At 41.9% G+C, this 25,072-nt stretch overlaps 1 protein-coding gene across 1 annotated transcript; it reads left to right on the top strand.

Moving 5' to 3' along the window:
• Positions 1-13,825: 13,825 nt before the first annotated feature.
• Positions 13,826-24,773, top strand: LOC139466823 (uncharacterized). Its single transcript, XM_071248521.1, has 10 exons — positions 13,826-13,956; positions 15,457-15,534; positions 16,008-16,646; positions 18,213-18,419; positions 19,900-20,256; positions 21,731-21,904; positions 22,320-22,765; positions 23,383-23,497; positions 24,026-24,105; positions 24,627-24,773. Exons 2-10 carry the CDS (start codon positions 15,468-15,470, stop codon positions 24,666-24,668), a joined length of 2,127 nt encoding a protein of 708 aa, XP_071104622.1. The 5' UTR covers positions 13,826-13,956; positions 15,457-15,467; the 3' UTR covers positions 24,669-24,773.
• The last annotated feature ends 299 nt before the right edge of the window (positions 24,774-25,072 follow it).

The following is a 25,072-nucleotide window of genomic DNA, read 5'->3' on the forward strand; positions in this document are numbered from 1 at the left end:
GGTATCTCGGTGAGCTGGCACCTTAAAGTCGTCATCAGTCCGGACTAGTACAAGCACACGCGAGCACACGTCGCCTTATATGTGCAATAATCGTAAACGCGACGTTAGACCCCATTTCACCTCACCCTGTTTTCATTGCAGCTTAAATGGCTTCTGTCACGGTAATCCCATTGGCGTCCCCTTTCTGTTGTACCGTACACCTCCCCTGGCCAAACACATCAGCATATATACCGACGGAGTCGAGTCACTGTGATTCATTTAAAGTGGTGTGATTATCAGGTTATTGAAATTAACTACATACTATTTGGTCATTCGTCTGATCAAAGTTTTATCATAACAAATTCCTTGACAAAACCCATGTCTGGTTATCGGAGGCGGAGAGGTGCGCTACTTTAGGGCTGGTTTAACAACGAACTTAATGTCAATGTTGGGTGTGACAACTATTTGCGTTGATACTGGCAAGGTAGCGGCGGCGCATTGAAGACACAAGATGATTAAAACAGCCTTGGTGTTGAAAACAAGATACTTTTTTTTATAGATAACAAAGTCTTGTATTCTTTGAAATGCCGTTTCTGGGCTTCATCTTGATCCCAAGGTCCATTTCACATTCGCAAAATATCGTTAATATTCGGAGAATGGCGTCTTACGTCATTAATTCGAGAGTCAAATTTGCGTTGGTATGTTGCAAATGTAGTGCCAACAGTTCGGCAATTCAAGCTTGGAACATAATAAATGTCCTTTACATATTAGCGGGGTACATTGAAAATAATAGGTGGGTCCCAGTCATCCGGAATCCGACATCCACGTTACTGGTTATTCGCCAACCTCCTTCCCAGCGCGTGACACCTTCGTTACACTCTCGGTAACATCGCGATAGTATAGAGAGCTCCGGGAACGTACTATCGCTGTGAGGAGCTTGGTTATTCGCATCGGTATTGAGTGACGGGGATGGTATGTACAGAAACTGACTCAGAACAAACATCCATACTCGCCCAAATTTAATACCGTCTTTTGACACAGGCTTGGAATTCAATGAAGAGAGAGAGAGAGAGCGATCTCTTACAACAACCCACCTAAATCAACTGTGATGGATGTGTTGTTGAAGATGCCGTCAGTTAGAAAACTTCATAATTCCACCCGCATATGATCTCACCACACAAATATTTAACCACTTGGTACCCGAGAAATACAATGTTTATACACCGCCAATGAGCTGGGCTGTGTTCACACGTCATTGTCTTTGTGTGGCACTCCTTCAGCTGGCGTGGAAACAAAGCAGGCAGGATAGGCTACAGTAAGTAGGTCGTCATTACATGTGTACCCGGGTGTCATGTGGATCTTGCTGCGGCAATTTAAACACAGAGCGCATCGACAAGTACATAGCTTTTGTCAATGCTCTTTCACCTTTCTTCCGTCCATCCTTTAGCAGTGAATTGGACAATCTGGTTCGTATAAAAAATAAAACAAACCACCTTTCCTCTTAAAGATCTCAATCTGACCGTCACTGAAACTTACAGTTAGAAATACACCATTACGCTACGTTTTGTTTCTGGTCAGGAGGTGAAATAGGGTTTATCGCCGCGTCCAAGATTTTTGCACTTATATAGCGACTTCTAGTTAGGACGATATGAAGTCTTTGATAGGCTTTTAGAAGAACATGAATACATGACGAATTTTTGTGCATAAGGACTTCATTTATTCACTGTAACGACGTTTCTTCATCGGGTGTCATGAGGAGGTGTGTGTATAGTGTGCACGTGTGTATGTCTGTGTGTGTGGATAGGTAGGGGGATTGTGAAGGTACACACCTTCCATCTTTAGAGCACACCTAACATTTATACAATTAGTAGTCAAAGTGTTGACCAATTGTTAATTAAATTTTTACAAAAAATAATCACACACAAAAACGACTACTAAACGAAAACTGTTTCGCTAACGATGTGAATTCATCAAGCATGTTTTGTACGCCTAATTTCTTTCCTTAAAAAATCATTTCTACGCTTGGCATCATTCCAGCCGTCCGAAATACAGTAGGAAAACAATCATCTGGAATTAGGAAAAGAAGCTTCTGAGCACGTTATGATTTCAACATTACTGTACATACACCATATTCAGCTGACCCCGAAGACGTGAGCATATGTGATGTTCTTCTCTCGTCTTCTCTCATCGTCCATCCGTTCGTCTGTCTGTCTGTACGTTAGCACTGGAACTGAAACTACTTAACACTTTACTGTCGATATCATGTTTGCACAATATGTTCTACAAATACGCAAACCACCGCATCAGCTTAATAATCTATGAACAGGACCCGTGAAGATCCGGGATAGAATAGGTCTTCAGCAACCCATGCTTGCCTTAAAAGGCGACTATGCTTGTCGTAAGAGGCGACTAACGGGATCGGGTGGTCAGGCACGCTGACTTGGTTGATGCATGTCATCGTATCCCAATTGCGTGAATCGATGCTCATGATGCTAGTCACTGGATTGTCTTGTCCAGACTCGATTATTTACAGACCACCGACATATAGCTGAGTGCGGCGTTAAGCAACAAACAAACAAATGTCTATGAAACGAGAGAAGTACGGCTGTGTGTACTAGAGGTGCACAGACCATGCAAGGGGATACTTCGCTTTTTGTTTTTCTTTCGTGCACCCCGTGCACAGTAACATGGGTTGACAACACTATGCATGTGGCTCTGTTTAAGTGCTAAGATAGATACATGATTGAATGCATGAAGAAAATGTGTCTTTTTGTTTTCATTTCGTGTATCCCTGTTCACAGTAAAATGGGTTGATCCACATGCCTACTTCGTCTAACGAGCAAAGTCACTCATCCCTGACCATACCTGGGTTGTCTAATAGCTGCTGTTTACCTGTTTCAAAACATAGACGAATCGTGTTGATACCTTCTTCTAATGGGGACGGTGGGACAGCCTAGTGGGTAAAGCGGGACCCGGGTTCGATTCCCGACATGGGTACAATGTGTGAAGCCCATTTCTGGAGTCCCCCCGCCGTGATATTCCTGGGATATTGCTAAAAGCGGCGTAAAATAAAACTCACTCGCTCACTCAATCACTCACTCACTCACTCACTCACTCACTAACTCACTCACCTACTCAGAAACTAATGGAACAATGAAGCTTAAACGTCATGTGCTTGTTCTCACCAATGATGGCACCTGAATTGTTCCAAGAGGTTCGAATCCTGTTTTCAGTATGCCAGCACATCTATATGCAATTATACAGACATTCCAAAGATAATGATGTTTTAACATCGATGTGTCCTTTCTGCAAATATTACCAAGAAGATGTATACCATGTTTTATTGATATGTCCAGTACATGAAGATATAAGAATCAAATACCTGCCTAACTATTATAATACGTATCCATCACAAAGGAAATTTGTACAGTTAATGAACAGCAAAAATAGCAACGTTCTTCTCAGTTTGTGTTTATAAGATATTTGAAAGAAGGATAATACATTGAATATAAATTAAACTGTGTACACATATTTAGCTACACTCTAATCAGTATACAAGTGATGCTTCAAAACAAAATGTCATTGTACAATTCGCCTCATGGCCACACATACGAAATAAGGCTGCCTGTCTGTCTGTCTGTCTGTCTGTCATATATATATATGTCTCTTTTCAGGCCGCACAGGACAAGGTTCGAAAATGCTGTTGAGTTACAAAGACCTTGTATTTATGACATCAGGAGTCACAAAGACCTTGTATTTATGACATGAGGAGTCACAAAGACCTTGTATTTATGACATCAGGAGTCACAAAGACCTTGTATTTATGATATCAGGAGTCACAAAGACCCTGTATTTATGATATCAGGAGTTACAAAGACCGTGTATTTATGATATCAAGAGTCACACAGACCTTGTATTTATGATATCAGGAGTCACAAAGACCTTGTATTTATGACAGGAGTTACAAAGACCTTGTATTTATGATATCAGGAGTCACAAAGACCTTGTATTTATGACATCAGGAGTCACAAAGACCTTGTATTTATGATATCAGGAGTCACAAAGACCTTGTATTTATGACATCAGGAGTCACAAAGACCTTGTATTTATGATATCAGGAGTCACAAAGACCTTGTATTTATGACATCAGGAGTTACAAAGACCTTGTATTTATGATATCAAGAGTCACACAGACCTTGTATTTATGATATCAGGAGTCACAAAGACCTTGTATTTATGACAGGAGTTACAAAGACCTTGTATTTATGATATCAGGAGTCACAAAGACCTTGTATTTATGACATCAGGAGTCACAAAGACCTTGTATTTATGATATCAGGAGTCACAAAGACCTTGTATTTATGACACCAGGAGTCACAAAGACCTTGTATTTATGACATGAGGAGTCACAAAGACCTTGTATTTATGATATCAGGAGTCACAAAGACCTTGTATTTATGATATCAGGAGTCACAAAGACCTTGTATTTATGATATCAGGAGTCACAAAGACCTTGTATTTATGACATCAGGAGTCACAAAGACCTTGTATTTATGATATCAGGAGTCACAAAGACCTTGTATTTATGACACCAGGAGTCACAAAGACCTTGTATTTATGACATGAGGAGTCACAAAGACCTTGTATTTATGATATCAGGAGTCACAAAGACCTTGTATTTATGACATGAGGAGTCACAAAGACCTTGTATTCATGATATCAGGAGTCACAAAGACCTTGTATTTATGATATCAGGAGGTCACAAAGACCTTGTATTCATGACATGAGGAGTCACAAAGACCTTGTATTTATGCCAGATTCTTTCTAGAAAAAGAGTTAGCGGCACAGGATCAATCACTCTTGTCATAATATTTGGGCTGTCAATCGAGTCGTAACCATTGTGTTCTCATTACCGAAAGACCACGTGGTCACATTTCTTGTAATGACCAACCTCGGGCATTCGTCACCACTCGCCCCTTTCCGTAACCTGCAAGAAGACTCGAGAATATATATGACATATGGGAGTTATATACGCGAATCATTAGGCAACGAGTTGACAATTCATTTAACTACCCTCGTTTGCGCTTAGTCGCAAAAATGGCCACGAGAGGGGTACGAGTCGTTATTCGGATTGTCCCGGATGTCACGTTGGTTACGAATGCATTCTCGTGCTGAAGCCCCTGAGCAGCTTCACTGGCAGAGAGATTAGTGATGTCATTTGATGGTGACGTCATTGTTACCGATGATGTCGCAATGGTCTGCAAAGCATTGTGATACAATAACATAATAGCGATATACCCAAGGAGATATTGCTTGATATCACCCCGATGTCTCATGTGGAAGCCGGTTTGGGTTCATAAAGGTGAGCTTCTGTAACTCTGTTCTCAGGTCAAGACGGGTCCTGACAAGTGGTGGCAACAGAACGTTTTGATCACTAAGTTGTTGTGACTAGACACACGCAGCCTGTCTGGGTTCCGGAACAGAATTCTTTCCCAGTATTCCTATAAGAGACGACTACAGTTCGAATTGTGCGGTAAGGGGGGTTAGAGTGGCCCAGTCGTGTAAGGCGCCGCGATTCCCTGTGCAGAGTTGCGTCCCTTTGGCACGCCAGAAACTAATGATTGTGGGTTCGAATCCCAGTTTGCACCGTTTATGTTTCTAGGTTTGTCAGCATCACTTCGGGCTTTCCTCCCACATTAAGTTGCCACGCCGTGATAATAATGTTAAAAGCGGCGTCAAACCCAACACACTCACTCATTCACTGATGGAGGGACAAGAAGTAGCACATAATATAAGTGCGTTAAACCACGTTTCACATCGTCTTATTATCTTTCATAACTCAACATATGTTGAGTATTTGGCGATTTTTCCTATGTCACGATGACTTTCTTTAAGACCATTCAGCCGGATCACGACAAGCGCTGGAGGAGCACTGTCCACATACTGGTATTCAAGAGTGTGTTTACAGAAGGAAGTGGAAATACAACCTATTTCGGCGACAGTGTTAGCTGTACTCGATGGTTTAATACCGACTTATGAACCATCTTCTCGATAGGTACATACACACTCATAAACCATCCTCTTGTCAGTTCGATTCCTACTTCTGAACCATCTTCTTGACAGGTACACCCCTACTTATAAACCATCTTCTCGACATGTATATATCGACTTATAAACAATCATCTCGTCAGGCACATACCGACTTATAAACCATCTTCTCGACAGGTATATACCGACTTATAAACCATCGTCTCGACAGGTATATACCGACTTATAAACAATCTTCTCGACAGATATGTACCGACTTATAAACCATCTTCTCGATAGGTACATGCCTACTTATAAAACAACCCATCATAATCGGTTTGACTTTTTAATTTAATTTAATTTAATTGTCAATTGACGATGAAGATTTGTTCATAGGTCTGCAACCGTCCGTCAAGATATTGATACGATGTTTAAGCTTATAATCAAAGCACATTTAACACTTGTGGTGTCTCCTTAATCAAGTGTCTTTCTTCGAAGGAATTTAGTTAGATATCTTAATATATTTATAGACTTTGTGATAAATATAGTATTGTAGTCAAACACATATTAGTTGAGCCACTGTTCAAGGTGACGGAAGTATGTTTTCACATACTCACATGCCATGTATTCGACTCTTGTCTCCAGCCCCTAAGCAGATGTTCTCCATGACATTGTATTCCTTCTTAGTATATATACTACTCAAAACAAGTTAAAGAACACCAACAAGACGCCTATGTATCGCAACACCCACCAGTCATGACAGCTTATCTGAGCTTTTCGCCGTTTTTAGCACTAATGCAGCAATATCACGGCGGGGACCATCATAGTTGGGGGTCGCACAGTCTACCCATGTGGGGAATCGCACCCGTCTCTTCGGCGTGACGAGAGAATGCTTTAACCACAAGGTTACTCTAACGCCCCGTGTACATTTAACGTGACATAAGTATATTGTCAGTATTATAAGCCTGTCGGCTCGGCGTACGCGGTAACACAGTGGGTATATGGAACCATATTACCCGGACGATAAACCCACAACCAATATGTTAGCGCCATGTTTATCCTTTACCCCAAACGATGAATAGCGAAGCATATGTTGCCATACTCCAAGGTGAGATCAATATATTACAGAGATCGGCAAAATATTTGTTGCCATAATGACGGGTATATTTAAACCATTCCTCACCCCTGCAACGTGGCACATAGAGTTTTATCAAAATCATTTTATCATTGATCAATAAAATTCACGTAAATTTATTTTAATTGTAAGGTAAAATAAATATATTGAAATGTTTCAATGGGATGCTTCTGGTTATTGTTTATAGTTGTTTCTGTATCAGCATCAGCGCGACAGGGAACAAAGAGACTTGCAGCGAGGGGTTCACCAAGGTGCGGCGCCCTGATTACCCTTGTATTTGAATGTACATATGTGAATTTTTGCTTGAAAACAAAATCCGTCACTTCCAAACACTGTGCTTAATATAGCATCCATTAAAGGTATCTGGCAGCACCAGTCTTACGCATGTACACATCATCTTTACAAGTTTGACACCATCTATTGAAGGTCGGTACAATGCAAGTGTTTAGTATGCCTAACCCGTCCAATGCACAATACAGGTGAATTCGGGTGCCCGCTCAGGCAATAATGTGACCTCGGGCTTTTGTTCTTGTATCAATATGCGATGCACGATGCGCCCTTAAAATAAACACGTGTATAATCATGGAAATGTACAACCCGTCAATGAAATAATGTCCCTTGAGAGATGTCGTGTTTTTTCGTGTGTCAGAAATATCACACGTATATGAAACTGGCGGCATAACTCGGCCCACTAGAGAAACACTCCAGAATTCCTACCCCCGACTCGTACCCAACTCGTGTGTGTGTGTGTGTGTGTGTGTGTGTGTGTGTGTGTGTGTGTGTGTGTGTGTGTGTGTTCACAGATGGCTGAAGATAGTGATATTCAAAGCTGTCATTTGTGTATATTATAGAGATTAAATTATGCAACCTGTGCGTCAATGTATTCCCTCAATCTTAGTACAAAGATGCGCCAGACGGGGATATACCAGCACTCTCTATCCAGACAGTCTCTCCACCATACCACCCCATTCTCTCTCTAGCACATCGCCTCCGTGGTCTAGTGGTCTGGCAGCGTCATAGTAAAAGACATTAAAATATGGTACTTGTTGCTCGGCGTTAAAGGGCTAAAACAAGGACTGGTCGGCTCTGAGTCAGTTTTCTGTGTCTGAGTGGGGTATTTATGTCAATCTGCGGCATGGTATCTCAGTGGGCAAGCACTATAAAATCAGCTTTAGTACGGACTAGTACAAATAGTGACACACACACACTTGCATGCACGTAACTATCCCATTTTAGCTTACCTCACCTCTATCAACACAATATCACCATCTCAGTGACCTTGTCCTCACACATTCGCAATTAAAACGTCTCCAGATTTGCATAAGATACACCATCACAATCTCAGTCACCATCATGACACAGCAAATCTCAGGCAAACAGACTGATGGGTCTCTTACACCTTGCAGTCACTGATGAGCCGAATCATCAACGGCCACGCCCATCGTTGTCACGGTGACAGATCTACCTGAAACAAAGGACCATGGCTCTAACGATTTCTGACAATACCCCCAAGGCGGACCAGGCCGTGTTTACTTGCCGCCGTCTTGTCGGTGTGTATACAGATAACCATGGTTACTTTTGAAGTGTCAGCATTGTTTTTTGATAGCGCTGAAGTAGCACTGTTTGTCTCCACAGTTAGTAGGTCGAAAAATCTCTGTTTATACTTTGTGTACAAACTGTCAATATTTTATTTTGTACTTTGGCAATAAAATTCTCCGACTTGAAGACATAGGAATAAAGTTTAAGCCGCATAGATTTCTTATGTACTCTTCTCTGCTAAGTATATACGCCAGACCACTAATTCGATATGAGTTAAATGAATATAACAGACAGCCTAGTCTGTGGCCTGGGTGTCGGTAAGGCAGAGGCCACTGTTTCAAGTAACCATGGTTGGCGATATAGACAGAGGCCGCTGTTTCAAGTAACCATGGTTGGCGATATAGACAGAGGCCACTGTTTCAAGTAACCATGGTTGGCGATATAGACAGAGGCCACTGTTTCAATTAACAATGGTTGGCGATATAGATAGAGGCCACTGTTTCATGATCAATGGTTGGCGATATAGACAGAGGCCACTGTTTCAAATAAAAATGGTTGGCGATATAGACAGAGGCCACTATTTCATGATCAATGGTTGGCGATATAGACAGAGGCCACTGTTTCCAGTAACCCTGGGTGTCAGTTAAGGAACACACAACTGTTTCAAGTCAAAATGGTTGTCGGTTCATGCAGGAAAGACAACCGTAAACTCATTTTAAGTTCACTTAAAGTCTTTCACCAATCTCGATCTAACATAGCGATACAATGTAGTAAGATAGTATATTTAGACTCTGCATTCCATTTAACACTGCTATATAACGTCAGACGTGGAAGATAAAATGGGCACATCAATATCGCCCTCCATACACTATAGACAAAGGGTGGAGAGCTCCGATATTAAAGTCCAATATTTGCCCTGGTAGCATCATGGTCGTGGAGGCCGTGTCAACAGAGCGTGGCGTACGTCACTGACACCGCGTTGTATGTATGTCTGATGTCTATGATACACCCACTTCTAGACATAGTCAAAGTTGAACCTGTTCAAACTGTAAAAATACCGTTACTGTCAACCCCTGTGTGTCAACACTGGAAACATCCCCTTGGTCGAGTGGCAATTGCAGCGGAGGAAAACATACACGTATTGACACGAAGACATCAAGTGAGGGGAAAGTGATTGTGGGGGTTGAGATGGGAAGGTGGGGGTGGGGATGAGATGGTGCTGATCGACGACCCCTGTCACCATGCTAGCCTCTGTATCGTATCTGTGTCGACCATTACGCATTGTTGACTGTGAATGCGATGCGAATAGCTTGGCGCAAAGGTGTTGATACTTCACATTATGCTTATACAGTAAAATACGTTTATAACGAACACGCTTATAACGAACTGAATGATGTTACAAACTAATTTCTTGGTCGCGGCCATTTGCTGAATATATTCTGTATATATGCTAATAACGAACTACGGTTATAACGAACTAAAATTAGTGGTCCCTTTGAGTTCTTTATATCCGTAGTTTACTGTATGCTTATACCGAACTACGGTTGTAATGAACCAAAATTAGTGGTCCCTTCGAGTTCCCTTCGAGTTTGCCGCACCATCTACTAGTTCATCTGACGCCCTCTTATTTATTAGTATGTGTACCATTGTACAATCTCTTAGTTCAATTTTCTTAGTTGGTACACTTAGACACAGTATTATATATAAGCTCGTGCAGCACTGTTGTGTGTGATATGGTATTAAACTAAAGCCATAGTGACTATACATTATTGTAGTGTGTGATATGATATTAAACCACAGCCATAGTGACTATGCATTATTGTAGTGTGTGATATGGTATTAAACTAAAGCCATAGTGACTATACATTATTGTAGTGTGTGATATGATATTAAACCACAGCCATAGTGACTATGCATTACTGTAGTGTGTGATATGGTATTAAACCACAGCCATAGTGACTATACATTATTGTAGTGTGTGATATGATATTAAACCACAGCCATAGTGACTATACATTATTGTAGTGTGTGATATGGTATTAAACCACAGCCTTAGTGACTATACATTATTGTAGTGTGTGATATGGTATTAAACCACAGCCATAGTGACTATGCATTATTGTAGTGTGTGATATGGTATTAAACCACAGCCATAGTGACTATACATTATTGTAGTGTGTGATATGATATTAAACCACAGCCATAGTGACTATGCATTATTGTAGTGTGTGATATGGTATTAAACCACAGCCATAGTGACTATACATTATTGTAGTGTGTGATATGATATTAAACCACAGCCATAGTGACTATGCATTATTGTAGTGTTTGATATGGTATTAAACCACAGCCTTAGTGACTCCATACATTATTGTAGAGTGTGATATGATATTAAACCACAGCCATAGTGACTATGCATTATTGTAGTGTGTGATATGGTATTAAACCAAAGCCATAGTGACTATGCATTATTGTAGTGTGTGATATGGTATTAAACCACAGCCATAGTGACTATACATTATTGTAGTGTGCGATATGGTATTAAACCACAGCCATAGTGACTATACATTATTGTAGTGTGTGATATGGTATTAAACCACAGCTATGGTGACCATACATTATTGTAGTGTGTGATATGGTATTAAACCACAGCTATAGTGACCATACATTATTGAAGTGTGCGATATGGTATTAAACCACAGCCATAGTGACTATACATTATTATAGTGTGCGATATGGTATTAAACCACAGCCTTAGTGACTATACATTATTGTAGAGTGTGATATGGTACTAAACCACAGCCATAGTGACTATACATTATTGTAGTGTGTGATATGGTATTAAACCACAGCCTTAGTGACTATACATTATTGTAGTGTGCGATATGGTATTAAACCACAGCCATAGTGACTATGCATTATTGTAGTGTGTGATATGGTATTAAACCACAGCTATGGTGACCATACAGTATTGTAGTGTGTGACATGATATTAAACCACAGCTATGGTGACCATACATTATTGAAGTGTGTGATATGGTATTAAACCACAGCTATGGTGACCATACATTATTGAAGTGTGCGATATGGTATTAAACCACAGCCATAGTGACTATACATTATTATAGTGTGCGATATGGTATTAAACCACAGCCTTAGTGACTATACATTATTGTAGTGTGTGATATGGTATTAAACCACAGCTATGGTGACTATACATTATTGTAGTGTGTGATATGGTATTAAACCACAGCTATGGTGACTATACATTATTGAAGTGTGCGATATGGTATTAAACCACAGCTATGGTGACCATAGATTATTGAAGTGTGCGATATGGTACTAACCACAGCTATGGCGACCATACATTATTATAGTGTGTGATATGGTTCTAACCACAGCTATGGCGACCATACATTATTGAAGTGTGCGATATGGTATCAAACCACAGCTATGGCGACCATACATTATTGAAGTGTGCGATATGGTATCAAACCACAGCTATGGCGACCATACATTATTGAAGTGTGCGATATGGTATCAAACCACAGCTATGGTGACCATACATTATTGAAGTGTGCGATATGGTATCAAACCACAGCTATGGCGACCATACATTATTGAAGTGTGCGATATGGTATCAAACCACAGCTATGGCGACCATACATTATTGAAGTGTGCGATATGGTATTAAACCACAGCTATGGTGACCATACATTATTGAAGTGTGCGATATGGTATCAAACCACAGCTATGGCGACCATACATTATTGAAGTGTGCGATATGGTATCAAACCACAGCTATGGCGACCATACATTATTGAAGTGTGCGATATGGTATTAAACCACAGCTATGGCGACCATACATTATTGTAGTGTGTGATATGGTATCAAACCACAGCTATGGCGACCATACATTATTGAAGTGTGCAATATGGTATTAAACCACAGCTATGGCGACCATACATTATTGTAGTGTGTGATATGGTATCAAACCACAGCTATGGTGACCATACATTATTGAAGTGTGCGATATGGTATCAAACCACAGCTATGGTGACCATACATTATTGTAGTGTGTGATATGGTATTAAACCACAGCCATAGTGACCATACATTATTATAATGTGTGATATGGTATCAAACCACAGCTATGGTGACCATACATTATTGAAGTGTGTGATATGGTATTAAACCACAGCCATAGTGACCATACATTATTATAATGTGTGATATGGTATCAAACCACAGCTATGGTGACCATACATTATTGAAGTGTGTGATATGGTATTAAACCACAGCCATAGTGACCATACATTATTATAGTGTGTGATATGGTATTAAACCACAGCTATGGTGACCATACATTATTATAGTGTGTGATATGGTATTAAACCACAGCTATGGTGACCATACAGTATTGAAGTGTGTGATATGGTATTAAACCACAGCTATGGTGACCATACATTATTGAAGTGTGTGATATGGTATTAAACCACAGCTATGGTGACCATACAGTATTGAAGTGTGTGATATGGTATTAAACCACAGCTATGGTGACCATACATTATTATAGTGTGTGATATGGTATTAAACCACAGCTATGGTGACCATACAGTATTGAAGTGTGTGATATGGTATCAAACCACAGCTATGGCGACCATTCATTATTATAGTGTGTGATATGGTATTAAACCACAGCTATGGCGACCATACATTATTGAAGTGTGTGATATGTTGTGGGTGTATACAGGTGTCCAAACGCACTCTCCTTTCATGACTAGTTTAATTCAAATACATCCAATCGCGAAATGCGAGCATATGATTATTTAACACGAGTTTACTGATACTAATATTTTCATATTAACATGAGAAAGGCCTTTCTACCAGAAAGCCCATATATAGGCATGGGCACAGAGAAATATTATAGTTTACATAGATGAATATAGTATAGATCTGTGCACCGGCAATGCAAGTGAATCAAGGCTTGGAGAACCCCATAGAAACTCTATCAATATTGACACAGCAAAGAAAGCGGGACGTGGAGGAAAGGTGGCTGTATTTACGACATCTCGACTGGCTACGTCACCATCATCCTACATCGTCGTGAACAACAGAGGGTGTGCTAAAACCTATATATAGTGAAGGCCCGCGGACAGGCGGCCATTTCACAGAGAGTAGAGAGAGATACAAAGTCCTACCGCCTTTCTAGTACCTGTTCCAGCTCCACCATTACTCGCTACAGAGGAGGACACACACAGAAGCTTTGAGCTCTTCGTAAGTAATTACCTACTGTATAATTACTGGTTATGTAACAAGTAGTTGTCGAAATAGACATATTTATTAAGCATTATTTATGTAATTTGATAGAAATATCTTTCATATTTATAAACAGTAGGATTGGGCTTTTCAAACGGTGTGTAGTCGAAAAGATGTTTTACAAGCTGTTAATTCATGCATCTTCTTCACTATCTTAAAGCGACATGTCGGCACAGAAGCCAGTACCTTTATTAAGCAAATGATAACGTGATTAACAAGTCATCACCTCCTTGGAAACACAACCCTCCCTGTCTTCATATTAACATTGTTTATGATGTTTCGTGAAGCATGAACCTCGCACAGGTATAAGGATTCAGCTATAGTGAATACATGTTTTAGGAATCGGGTGTGAGGATTCAGATACAAGGGTACGTGTTTCAGGATTCAGGTATAAGGATTCAGGTACAAGGGTACGTGTTTTAGGAATTGGGTGTGAGGATTCAGATACAAGGGTACGTGTTTTAAGATTCAGGTATGAGGATTCAGGTACAAGGGTACGTGTTTTAGGATTCAGGTATGAGGATTCAGGTACAATGGTGCGTCTTTTAGGATTCAGGTATGAGGATTCAGGTACAAGGGTACGTGTTTTAGGATTCAGGTACAAGGGTACGTGTTTTAGGATTCAGGTATGAGGATTCAGGTACAAGGGTACGTGTTTTAGGATTCAGGAATCAGGATTCAGGTACAAGGGTATGTGTTTTAGGATTCAGGAATAAGGGTTCAGGTACAAGGGTACGTGTTTTAGGATTCAGGAATCAGGATTCAGGTACAAGGGTTTATGTTTTAGGATTCAGGTATGAGGATTCAGGTACAAGGGTACGTCTTTTAGGATTCAGATACAAGGGTACGTCTTTAAGGATTCAGGTACAAGGGTACGTCTTTTAGGATTAAGGTATGAGGATTCAGGTATAAGGGTTAATGTTTTAGGATTCAGGTATGTTTGTTGTTTAACGCCGCACTCAGCAATATTCCAGCTATTTTTTGCCATATATGTGTTTTGTGGGACAATTATTCTTATATGCGTTATGTAGAACATTAGGTCATAACATTCTGACTACAAGGCTTTGTCTGTCTCGAATGAATATTGCCCTTGTCTTAGCGAAGGACTTTTAACAGCATTTTACGAGGGACAGAGAGTCCGTATATTCGAAATAATCAGTGAGAATTACTGAAAATAACTGCACCGATATCTTTGCCCCTATGGGTCATACAGTAAACTGCGGTTAAAACGAACACGCTTATAACGAACTGACGGATATGACGAACTATGTTTTTGGTTCTGTCTATTTGCTGTTTATATTCCGTACATTTGCTCATATAACGAACTACGGTTATAACGAATTAAAATAAGTGGTCCCTTTGAGTTCGTTATAACCGTAGTTTACTGTACGTTCGTCCGTCACTCACTCACTCACTCATTCACTCGCTCTATGCTCACAAATGTGTTTCTGTTTTCAGCTGAAGAGACGATGAACGCCAAGTTCTTCCTCACAGCCCTCGTGGCCGTCACCCTGCCTTCGCTCTCTCTCCAGCGATGTAAGAACTTTGTCATATTAGCAGTAACAGTATCAATAACAATGATAATAATGATAATACAAGCAATACTATTATTTAAAAGTAATCATGTTTATCATAATCAAAAGAATTATTTGGTTTATGAAGACACCGCCTCCGCGATAATATTAAATTTAGCAATTGAATCGTGAAACATATTTTAATACGTTTTCATGGTATTCAAATTCCCGTCACGTGTCGCTTCTGCTCCAAATATGCCGCACACCCGTCGGACACTGTAACATGTATGGACTGACGTCACGGCGCTGTTCAAATTACCTCCCCGTGATCTAACGTTTCCATGGTAGCATCGTTCTTTCGTTGAGTAAAGCAGTACATCCATTTTCGGTGAGATAGTTTCTGTAAACAAGAGTTCTCGTGCTTCAAATATTATTACACTACACATGGGGGTAGAGAAAACTTGATTCTTAATCATTTTTTTTGCTAAATTCCAGTGGTGAGAAATTGCGGCACGTCGACCTACAGAATCGATGACGTCGTGGTAGCATCTGAATTATCAGAAAACACAGCAGCAGCAGCAGGAACCGGAGGAGTACAAAGCACCGATGTCAAGTTCCGTACTTACACCGATCAGATGCGGAGCTTCTTCAACGACGCCAACAGCGCTTCAGGCAACATTAACGTCGGCGTGGTCTACTTCTCAAACCAAAACACATTCCAGTACGATAATCAACTGAGGCCTGCAATCCAGCTTGTCACTGGCCCTTTCCCTACACGACAGGCTGCAGTTGGCGCGACGCTGATCGGGGGTCTACGAGGAATTGAGGACAATGTCAACCGCATTACCATCAGCGGGAGGCGAGTTAACTTGCCCATCATATACGCCTCCCAGACGTCGAGACGAGACATTGACGAGATCGCCAATATTGTTGGCCGGCTGAGACAAAGGAACGTGTACACGTATCTGTTCGCCGTCGGGTCCGCCATACGGGACAACAACCTGGACAACTTAAGAAGCAACCTGACCGCTGTGATGGGGAGAGACGTCGTCTTTACCGTCCCCACCCTCGCCAACCTGGGCCAACAGATCACGACACAAGTTCTCGAGTGTGATCTTGTAATTCCCAACTCACGTGAGTAAACATTCCCTGGTTACATCAGTTGTTGTGTACGGAACAGCAATCGATATTTACAATGTTTTATAGTATTCTGTTGTGCTGGGGTAATACATAGAACGTTATATTCGTGTTCATGTCATACTATGTTTACGACACGAGTGTCTAAATACCAGAAATTAGGCACGAGTGTCGTAAACATTGTATATTATTACCGAAAAAGATGTCGACACACAGAACGAATTTTAGTGTTTACCTATAAGGACAACAGCACCGGAACCACTCTTGCTCGGGAAATACCAGAGTTAAGACACTCGTATCGTAAACATAGTGTGACATGAAAACTCATATACTATCCTCTGTCCATCATCGTGTTCTGTACTAATACTGACCCGCGATCTGATCACTTTATTGTAACTATCGTGTCTTTAGTAATGTCTACCGGTGATCTAAAAACTACACTCACACATAGAGAAGTATGTACGTTAAGAGTGAGTGAGTGAGTATGGTTTTACGCCGCTTTTAGCAATATTCCAGCAATATTCCAGCAATATCACGGCGGGGGACACCAGAAATGGGCTTCACACATTGTACCCATGTCGGGAGTCGAACCCGGGTCTTCGGCGTGACGAGCGAACGCTTTAACCACTAGGCTACCCGACCGCCCGTACGTTAAGAGAGATGTTTTCAATGTGTACCACTTAATGACAAGGGGCGGCCTGGTTGCCTTGTTGGTAAAACGTTCGTTTGTCACGCCGAAGACCCGGGTTCGATTCTCGACATGGGTACAATGTTTTAAGCCCATTTCTGGTGTCCCCCGCCCTGATATTGCTGGAATATTGCTAAAAGCGGCGTAAAACCATACTCACTCACTCACTCACTCACTCACTCACTCACTTAATGACAAAACTAACAATCAGTCAAGTGTTACCAAACAGTCTTTATTCTTATCAGGATACGCTGTAGTGATTTCCAAACTTTACACGCTAATTCTGCATGGTACAATGATGCATCTCGAGTCATGCATCCATGGCGTCACATCTGATGCGTTCATGAGCATCAATTCACACAACATACCAGTACGTTCGTTTATGCATGGAGCCAACCTAATACCTAATATCTCTTGAATATGAGTAATTTTTTATATATAAATATCGACCAAAATGTATGATATTTGCGTTTCTTTTGTAGGTGAGTATATATTTTTATCATCCCAAACTGGATCCTACAGGAGATACCACTTGGCTGATATCTATACCATTGTAGATATCGCTGCAATAAAATTGCATCACACTGCTTTGCAGACCATTATGACGTCATTTTTACCATGACATCAAATAAAATGACATCACTTATACCTCTGCTGCTGAAGCTGTTAGCAGTACCTTTTACACTTAAGACACTGCTTAATGTTTACAAACTAAAACAGTTAGAAGAAGAATGTTGGATGATAAAATTAAATCTCACTCAACACTCGATGATAAAAGTGGAAAAACTCGGAGTTTTCCACTTTTATCAACTCGTGTTGATATATTTGATACCAAAACACACTCGGGTAAGATTCTCTGTGTTTCCCGTACGCAGTGTGCTCCAACTGTATCATCGAGGAAAGCTCTGCCCTCATCCCCCACCCTGACCGATGTGACAAGTACATCCAGTGCTACATTCAGGGCAACCAGATCCTGACTGCTGAGTTCTACTGTCCCCACGGCACCCTGTACGACCGCACCCTCTTCACGTGTCAGCACGCCGACGTCGTCATCAACGACCGACGCACAAAGACCGGATGTCGTGAGTAGTACTTATATATATAAGAGAACCTGTGCTAAATGTGCGAAATCTGTGCAACCAAAAGCGCTCGTAAAATACCCAACATCTTCCTCCTCCCAATCATCTTACCAGTAAAATCCAATTATTACAATTTGTTGTTTAACGCCGCACCCAGCAATATTCCAGCTATATGACGGCGCTCTGTAAATAATCGAGTCTGGACCAGACAACAATTATTACAATTAACTCTCAGGATGCCTATTGTGTAATTCCTATTTTTTGACTGACATTGTTATATACGTGCTACAACTACTGCTCAATAAACAGTGTTTGTGTTTATATTCAAGTTATTCAAGGTATTTCCGCTATCCAAACTGTCCATTTATAAATGCGAACAAAGACCACTCGCATTTTATTCGCGCTCGCATTAATTTCAAGATTTACAGTATTTCACGAAGCTTTGTTTTTCTAGGATACACAAATTATTGATGCGGATCTTGCATTCGCACCGATCATAATATTTCCTGTTGTCGGCACATCCATGTTCATTGTGCCTTTCTTATGCCACCATCTTCTCCTGATCCCTGTACAGTTATAGTTCGTCTGACAGTGTGCCCGGTATATACACAATTATCATAGTATGGGCTTCATTCACTGTACCCATGTCGGGAATCGAACCCGGGCCTTCGGCGTGACGGGCGGACGCTTTAACCACTAGGCTACCCGCCGCCCCCACTATTATCATAACGCCATTCTACCTACAACCATCGTGCTATGCCTTGATTGCTTCGTGAAGACACGAGGGCAGTGTGTTTTGGATAACATGATTCGGAAGGTGGTTCAAAGTGACAGCTGCCGTAGGAATCATTCCTCGATGAATAATAATAATAAATAATGTTCAGATTTATTATTATTTTATTTTTAAAATCCCCACCCTAAACCATTCACCTTATTACCCCGGTCAGTGGATCCGTATGCTCTCGATTCATTCTCAGCTCCCTGGGGAGTATACGCTAGTGATACTGTACATTTCCAGGTTAGAAATAATCCGTTTAGAGCCGCTGTGTAGTGACGCGTTGAAAAAAAAAAATATTGTAAATTCCTGACAGTTTATTTCATCGGATGGAAAGCCTGATATCCTTACATCAAAACTTAAGAATTCAACTTGTTATCGGACTTTGTAGCTAAAATGGAAAGAATTATCATTAAACCGCTCGCATGTTATGAGAAATGAGCGGGCCACTGTAACTTGATACTGCCCTCAGGTATTGACCACGGGCCATTATGAAGCCGTTGTTACGTGACTTCATATGACGTTCACTAGTGACGTCATTTGGTTTGTTCTGTGACGTTTCCATATTTGTAAAAGTGGTTCAGTGACATTCGTTTTGTGTTGATTGCAGTAAATGTTTCAAAACAGATATTGTTTTCTATTTTTATTTGATAACAAATTCCATCCATTTTATTACTGCTCCCTTACGATGTTGATTTCTCCCTGCAGAGTGGTGTTCGAATAACGGTGAGCGCCACCCCTACCAGGACAGCTGTGCCGCGTTCTGGCAATGTGGAGGCTCCTCTAGCTTAGGGACGGGCACCCTCCGGGCTCAGTGCTGTCCCCAGGGTCAGCGCTTTGACAGCTCCTCCCAAACCTGTGTGTTCGACACCACGGGGTGTGACAGAACCCTCAAGCATGCCCATGCGTCTTACTGCAAGACCTACTTCCAGTGTAGAGGAGAAGAATTGGCTTCTGAGTGTTGCACTGGCGGCCTCAGCTTCCTCGGCAACGACACCTTCAGGGACTGCGCTTTTCAGGCCGACTGTGTCGATCAGAACTGCCTCGAACCACGTAGAAACCCGAGTACGTCTTACGTTTTCCTAAACTGCTGGACCCTGGAAGATCCGGGGTAGAATAGGTCCTCAGCAATCCATGCTTGCCGTAAAAGGCAACTATGATAACGGGATCGGGTGGTCAGGCTCGCTGACTTGGTTGATGCATGTCATCGATCCCAATTGCATGGATCGGTGCTCATGATGTCAATCACTGGATTGTCTGGTCCAGTCTCGATTATTTAAACGACGGCCCTCATATAGCTGGAATATTGCTGGAATATGTACGGCGTAAGGCAACAGGGAAACTTTCTTTTGCCCGGCAGGGTATTCTGCGATTTAATACACACAAACATCAATCTATGAACCTGAAGTGTAATGAGAAGATGCAAGATTTTTTAAAAAGGGTGCAAGTCTTTCATGTCTATGGGGGCTTGGTCGGGGTGGGGTGTTATGATATGATGTCTACACATTGGGAAGAACCCTAGCAACTTGGCCCCTCTCTAACGTGAACCCCTCTGTAATGTGAACCCCTCTGTAATGTGCACCCCTCTGTAATGTTAACCCCTCTGTAATGTGAACCCCTCAGTCATGTGAACCCCTCTGTAATGTGAACCCCTCAGTCATGTGAACCCCTCTGTAACGTGAACCCCTCTGTAATGTGAACCCCTCTGTAATGTGAACCCCTCAGTCATGTGAACCCCTCTGTAACGTGAACCCCTCTGTAATGTGAACCCATCTGTAACGTGAACCCCTCAGTCATGTGAACCCCTCTGTAATGTGAACCCCTTTGTAACGTGAACCCCTCAGTCATGTGAACCCCTCTGTAACGTGAACCAATCTGTAACATGAACCCCTCTGTAATGTGAACCCCTCTCTAACGTGAACCAACCTGTAACGTGAACCCCTCTGTAACGTGAGCCCCTCTGTAATTTGAACCCCTGAGTCATGTGAACCCCTCTGTTACGTGAACCTCTCTGTAATGTTAACCCCTCTGTAATGTATTACATTTCATGTAATGTGAACCCCTCTGTAATGCGAACCCCTCTGTAACGTGAGCCCCTCTGTAATTTGAACCCCTGAGTCATGTGAACCCCTCTGTTACGTGAACCTCTCTGTAATGTTAACCCCTCTGTAATGTATTACATTTCATGTAATGTGAACCCCTCTGTAATGCGAACCCCTCTGTAACGTGATCCCCTCTGTAATGCGAACCCCTCTGTTACGTGAACCCCTCTGTAATGTGAACCCCTCTGTTACGTGAACCCCTCTGTAATGTGAACCCCTCTGTAATGTGAACCCCTCTGTAACGTGTACACCTCTGTTACGTGAACCCCTCTGTAATGTATGACATTACATGTAATGTGAACCCCTCTGTAACGTGAAACCCTCAGTCATGTGAACCCCTCTGTAATGTGAACCCCTCTGTTACGTGAACCCCTCTGTAATGTATAACATTACATGTAATGTGAACCCCTCTGTAATGTGGACGAACTGTGTTTCAGGCTGTGACTACGAAGCTGTTGGCCAGTGTCAGTTTAGAAGGCTCAGTGACAACGCCAACTATACTGCCCAGGACTGTCCCAAAGGCCTCGGGTTCGACGTGACAACGTGTGCCTGCTCGATCTTCCTTGACACAACAGTTGTCTGCCCAAACGCCGTGATCAGTAGATATTCCGGTAAGTAAATCACAGACAAGTGGAGGAAGTAACGCAAGGGTTGATGGAGGTGCGTGTTTAGAGAGAGAGAGAGATAGAGAGAGAGAGAGAAAAGCAAGGATTGATGGAAGTGCGCGTCTAGAGAGAGAGAGATAGAGAGAGAGAGAGAGAGAGAGAGAGAGAGAGAGAGAGAGAGAGAGAGAGAGAGAGAGAGAGAGAGAAAAGCAAGGATTGATGGAGGTGCGTGTCTAGAGAGAGAGAGAGATAGATAGAGAGAAAAAAAGCAAGAATTGATGGAGGTGCGTGTCTAGAGAGAGAGAGAGAGAGAGAGAGAGAGAGAGAGAGAGAGAGAGAGAGAGAGAGAGAGAGAGAGAAAAGCAAGGTGAGAGAGAGAGAGAGATCCATATCATCAACTGTTTATTGTTTTATTTCCCAGTGCCTTGCCAGGATAACTTCCTCACAACAATGGCCAACTACGACGGCAGTAACGCTTATTTCGACGACGAAGCACCATGGGCCTGGAACATCAAGAACAACAACGTCACCAAAACCAATAATGGCGGGGTCTACGACGGCACTCTGTCTTACCTGTCCATCCCGCGCACCGCTGGTACTGGGGATCTAACCATGCCGGGCATGTGGGCTCGTGTGGTCTACCAGGATGGTACGGATAACGGCCTGCCGCTGAATCAGCCTAGGGTCCTCCTTAGCAACGCCCCGTGTCAAGACTCAGTTGATTCGAGTGAAGATGCATCAATCTCCATCACCACTACACCCAGCCAGGGTAGCGTCACCGTCAGGCTCGTCACCGACAGCAACACACTGTACGACTACACCGACGATGTGCCAGCCACAGTTCAGCTAAGCTACAACACAAACACTGTACGTTACATTCTAAAATGATAATAAGTTAGATAAAGACATTTTCTTACTCTTGATATTTGGTCTAACCGCCGTGGGGCTGCCGGGTTGGAATTTGTACCAGTGTTCTGTGCTGGTAGTAAGAGGCGAAATAATGGATTGGATGGTTTAGATCGGTGACGTGGTTAAATGCGTGTCACCCCCCGACGGGGAGGATCGTTGATCACAATAATGATCACTGGATTGTCTGGTCCAAAATCGATTCCTTACAGGCCGCCGCCATATGGCTGGAATATTGCCGAGTGTGGCGTTAAACAACGCACACACACACACACACATACACACACACGCACGCACGCACGCACGCACGCACGCACACACACACACACACACAGACATAAACACATATACACACGTACACACATAGACACACCACACACACACAAATACTTTTTTATGCGGTAACAACTTAAAGGGGCAAGAAAAAACTGCTTTTGTTTTATCCTCTTTCCGGAATCAGTTCTATGCTTGTAATCAGTCTTACTCAACCGCTTACTCTAGAATGTCTTATTATCTTTATTTGTAAAGTAAGTTGTCAGTCTGTCTGTAGGGCTCCTTGTATCTTGTTGCTGTTGCAGTATGGCCCCAATGACGTCAAGACTGTGACCTATCTGTACGAGAACAACGTCCTCACTGCCAGCCTCAACATCAACGGCTTCGAGGTGGACCGAGCAACGGCCAACGGAAGTGGACGTATGTACACTCGTCACCTCTTGCATGAGTTGCATCCCTTACCGTTTCCTGGATCCGATAATTCGCAACGATTACGATTCTTAGGTTGTTGGCGCCATTCCTGTGCCTGTTGGTTCCCCCCAAGAAGCAAACGTCTATCCCTTGCGTAACTTTGGGCTTTCCTCCCACATTGCTATGCTGAGTGAATGTCAACGATCATTGATTGTCTCACTATGCTGAGTGAATGTCAACGATCATTGATTGTCTCACTATGCTGAGTGAATGTCAACGATCATTGATTGTCTCACTATGCTGAGTGAATGTCAACGATCATTGATTGTCTCACTATGCTGAGTGAATGTCAACGATCATTGATTGACTCACTATGCTGGGTGAATATGCTTGCTCTCTTAACGTCCTTGTCAACTTAACTATTAATCGGATTTAACGTCTTAGCTCACCAGAAATACAATGAAGAAGTTTAGGGATACTTTAAATCACCCACTTCCTTGCTGACTTAATGCTCACTTGACCTTTCCACTATTTCAGCCATTGGAACACGCAGCTGTGGTCTCAAGGTCGGCAAGGGAGCTAACAATGAGAGATTGTTCAAGGGAACCATTGAAAGGGTACGCAAACATAGTTATGACTTTGTAAACAATAGACAGGAATACAATGGTTAAATATGATGACCAACAGGGATACTATGATGAACACCAGAAATACAATGATGAAATTTAGGGATACAATGATGGACTCTAGGGATACAATGATAAACACTAGGTATACTATGATGTACACCAGAAATACAATGATGAACTTTAGGGATACAATGATGAACGCTAGGGATACAATGATGAACGCTAGGGATACAATGATAAACACCAGAAATACAATGATGAACTTTAGGGATACAATGATAAACACCAGAAATACAATGATGAACTTTAGGGATACAATGATGAACGCTAGGGATACAATGATAAACACTAGGTATACTATGATGAACACCAGAAATACAATGATGAACTTTAGGGATACAATGATGAACACTAGGGATACAATGATGAACACTAGGGATACACTGATGAACAATAGCGATACAGTGACAAACAACAGGGCGTCAACGGTTGTTGTTTTCTGTTTGCAGGTGGAGATGCACTTTCAGTGCACCCCATTCCCGGCTGTGTAGGAATGGCGCACACCATCGTCATGCCCAAACTTGCGTCAACCTCCAACTACGTCATACTTACATATTAATTTATCCACTGTTTTTCATGAATAAAATTTGCATTTATTTGCTTTTTTTTATAAATGTTGTGTCACTATTCACTGGAAATAACATTGAAATATACGTGTGAACGTTCGTGTGCGTGTACGCGTGTGTTGGTGATCTACACACTAGAAGTGCAACATGGACATCACAATGGTTGGCACATCAGTTAGGTCAACGCTGCTTTGAATCAGCCAAAATCACTTACCACACCTCATCTCATAATGTTTCGAATGGTGTCAGTTTGGTTAACGCGGCTTTGAATCAGACAAAATCACTTCCCTCAGCTCATCTCATAATGTTTCGAATGGTGTCATTACGGT

This window comes from Haliotis cracherodii, unplaced genomic scaffold (assembly GCF_022045235.1).
Source record: "Haliotis cracherodii isolate W230 unplaced genomic scaffold, xgHalCrac1.p SCAF_19, whole genome shotgun sequence".
In the NCBI taxonomy this organism is placed as follows: domain Eukaryota; kingdom Metazoa; phylum Mollusca; class Gastropoda; order Lepetellida; family Haliotidae; genus Haliotis; species Haliotis cracherodii.

Excerpts from the sequence above, each read along its gene's own strand:
- LOC139466823 (XM_071248521.1), top strand. The coding sequence starts at position 15,468 with ATGAACGCCAAGTTCTTCCTCACAGCCCTCGTGGCCGTCACCCTGCCT. Across the intron at positions 21,905-22,319 it reads CGTGATCAGTAGATATTCCG|TGCCTTGCCAGGATAACTTC; the intron begins GTAAGTAAATCA and ends TTTATTTCCCAG. Across the intron at positions 23,498-24,025 it reads AACGGCCAACGGAAGTGGAC|CCATTGGAACACGCAGCTGT; the intron begins GTATGTACACTC and ends CCACTATTTCAG.